This window comes from Parus major, unplaced genomic scaffold (genome assembly GCF_001522545.3).
Source record: "Parus major isolate Abel unplaced genomic scaffold, Parus_major1.1 Scaffold335, whole genome shotgun sequence".
In the NCBI taxonomy this organism is placed as follows: domain Eukaryota; kingdom Metazoa; phylum Chordata; class Aves; order Passeriformes; family Paridae; genus Parus; species Parus major.
In genome coordinates, this window is record NW_015379282.1 from 23,141 (window position 1) to 24,735 (window position 1,595).

The 1,595-nt window shown below is 59.0% G+C and overlaps 1 protein-coding gene across 1 annotated transcript in view; it reads right to left on the reverse strand.

The window, feature by feature from the left end:
* Nucleotides 1-1,595, reverse strand: part of PIP4K2B (phosphatidylinositol-5-phosphate 4-kinase type 2 beta) — an 8,674-nt gene that overhangs the window by 3,870 nt on the left and 3,209 nt on the right. The window contains exons 2-4 of the mRNA XM_033511537.1: nt 1,527-1,577; nt 1,212-1,325; nt 372-719 (exon numbers count right to left, since the gene is read on the reverse strand). Of these exons, the coding sequence (XP_033367428.1) occupies nt 372-719; nt 1,212-1,325; nt 1,527-1,577 (513 nt within the window). The remainder of the gene's footprint in view (nt 1-371; nt 720-1,211; nt 1,326-1,526; nt 1,578-1,595) is intronic.

The following is a 1,595-nucleotide window of genomic DNA, read 5'->3' on the forward strand; positions in this document are numbered from 1 at the left end:
CCCTGCCCTCCATCCTTCCCCCACAGGTCCCCTGCCCTCCTTCCTTCCCCCACAGCTCCCTCAAAGCTCCCCACAGCTCCCCTGCCCTCCATCCTTCCCCCACAGCTCCCTCAAAGCTCCCCACAGCTCCCCTGCCCTCCATCCTTCCCCCACAGCTCCCCTGCTCTCCCATCCTTCCCCCACAGCTCCCTCAAAGCTCCCCACAGCTCCCCTGCCCTCCACAGCTCCCCACAGCTCCCCACAGCTCCCCTGCCCTCCTTCCTTCCCCCACAGCTCCCTCAAAGCTCCCCACAGCTCCCTCAAAGCTACCTCACACCTTCCCTGCCCTCCACAGCTCCCCACAGCTCCCCTGCCCTCCATCCTTCCCCCACAGCTCCCTCAAAGCTCCCCACAACTCCCTCACACCTTCCTGCACACCTTCCCTGCCCTCCATCCCTCCCCCAGAGCCGCCCCCACTCACTCTCGTGGCTCTTCATGGCGTACACATCCACGGAGGGGTCGAACTCGCCGGGCCCGAAGAAGCGGGGGTAGTTGAGGAGGTTGCCGGGGCTGTCGGGGGGGGTCCCGTAGGAGGAGATGGGGTTCCCCCCCAGCCCGTCGTTCTCGCACTCCTCGTCCTCTGCCCGCTCCTCCACCTCCATCTCCTCCTGCTCGGCCCGGTCCACGTCGTGGATGCCCACCAGCAGGCTGTAATCCATGATCTTCAGCTGGGCTAAAAACTGGGAGAAAGGAGGGAGGGAGAAGGTTGGGAATGCTCGGCCCTGCCCCGTGGTGCCTCTCCCCAGGCACGGCTGGAGGGGAGAGCTCCAGGGGAGCTGTGTCGCCCTGAGAACTCAGCTTCTGAGCCTGCTGCCGTGGTTTCCTAAAGACTTTCCCAGGAGAGTGACTGTAAACATAGATATGTGTAAATTCTTTCTGTTAAATGTCTTGTGATGGGCAGCTCTCATGGCCAGTGCAGTGAGAAAGTGTTATCCTGACCATCCAATCTGGCCATGGTCACAAGCCTATAAATCCTGGGAGGAAAAATAAACTTTCTCTTCCTTTCACCACACCTGGACCTGTGTCTGTGATCTGTTCATCTTCAGCAGCGACAGAGCTGCAGATGCAGCAACAGAGGCCCCCAGCAGATGCAGGAAGGAGCTGTGCAGCCCCTGAGGAGCTGAGGATGAGGTGATGGGACACAGAGCAGGGCTGTCCCCCAGGAAACTCACCTCCACGTCCCGCTTCAGCTTCTCCAGGAAGTTCTTTTTGCTGTCTTCTCCAACGTGCAGCTTCTGACCCTCATTCAAGAAGTCGTTGTCCTTGAAGGTTGGGAGATCCTTGGCCTGTAAGGAAAAGCCTGAGGTCAAACTGGCCAGGCTGCTGCCAGGGGAGGGGTGGGTTAGGGGGCTTTTTGGGCTGCCCAAAATCCACCGAGGATGGAAAGGGCATTGGCAGAGCACAGGGATTGTCAGGGAATCCATGGGCTCAGCTGGATCCTGTCTGCTTCCACCAGCAGAGAGGAAAGCCCAGGGATGGCTCCATACCTTCTCCTTGTCACTTGCTTCCCTGGATACTGTTGAGCCCTGATAAAGAAAAAAAAAATAAATTAAAGA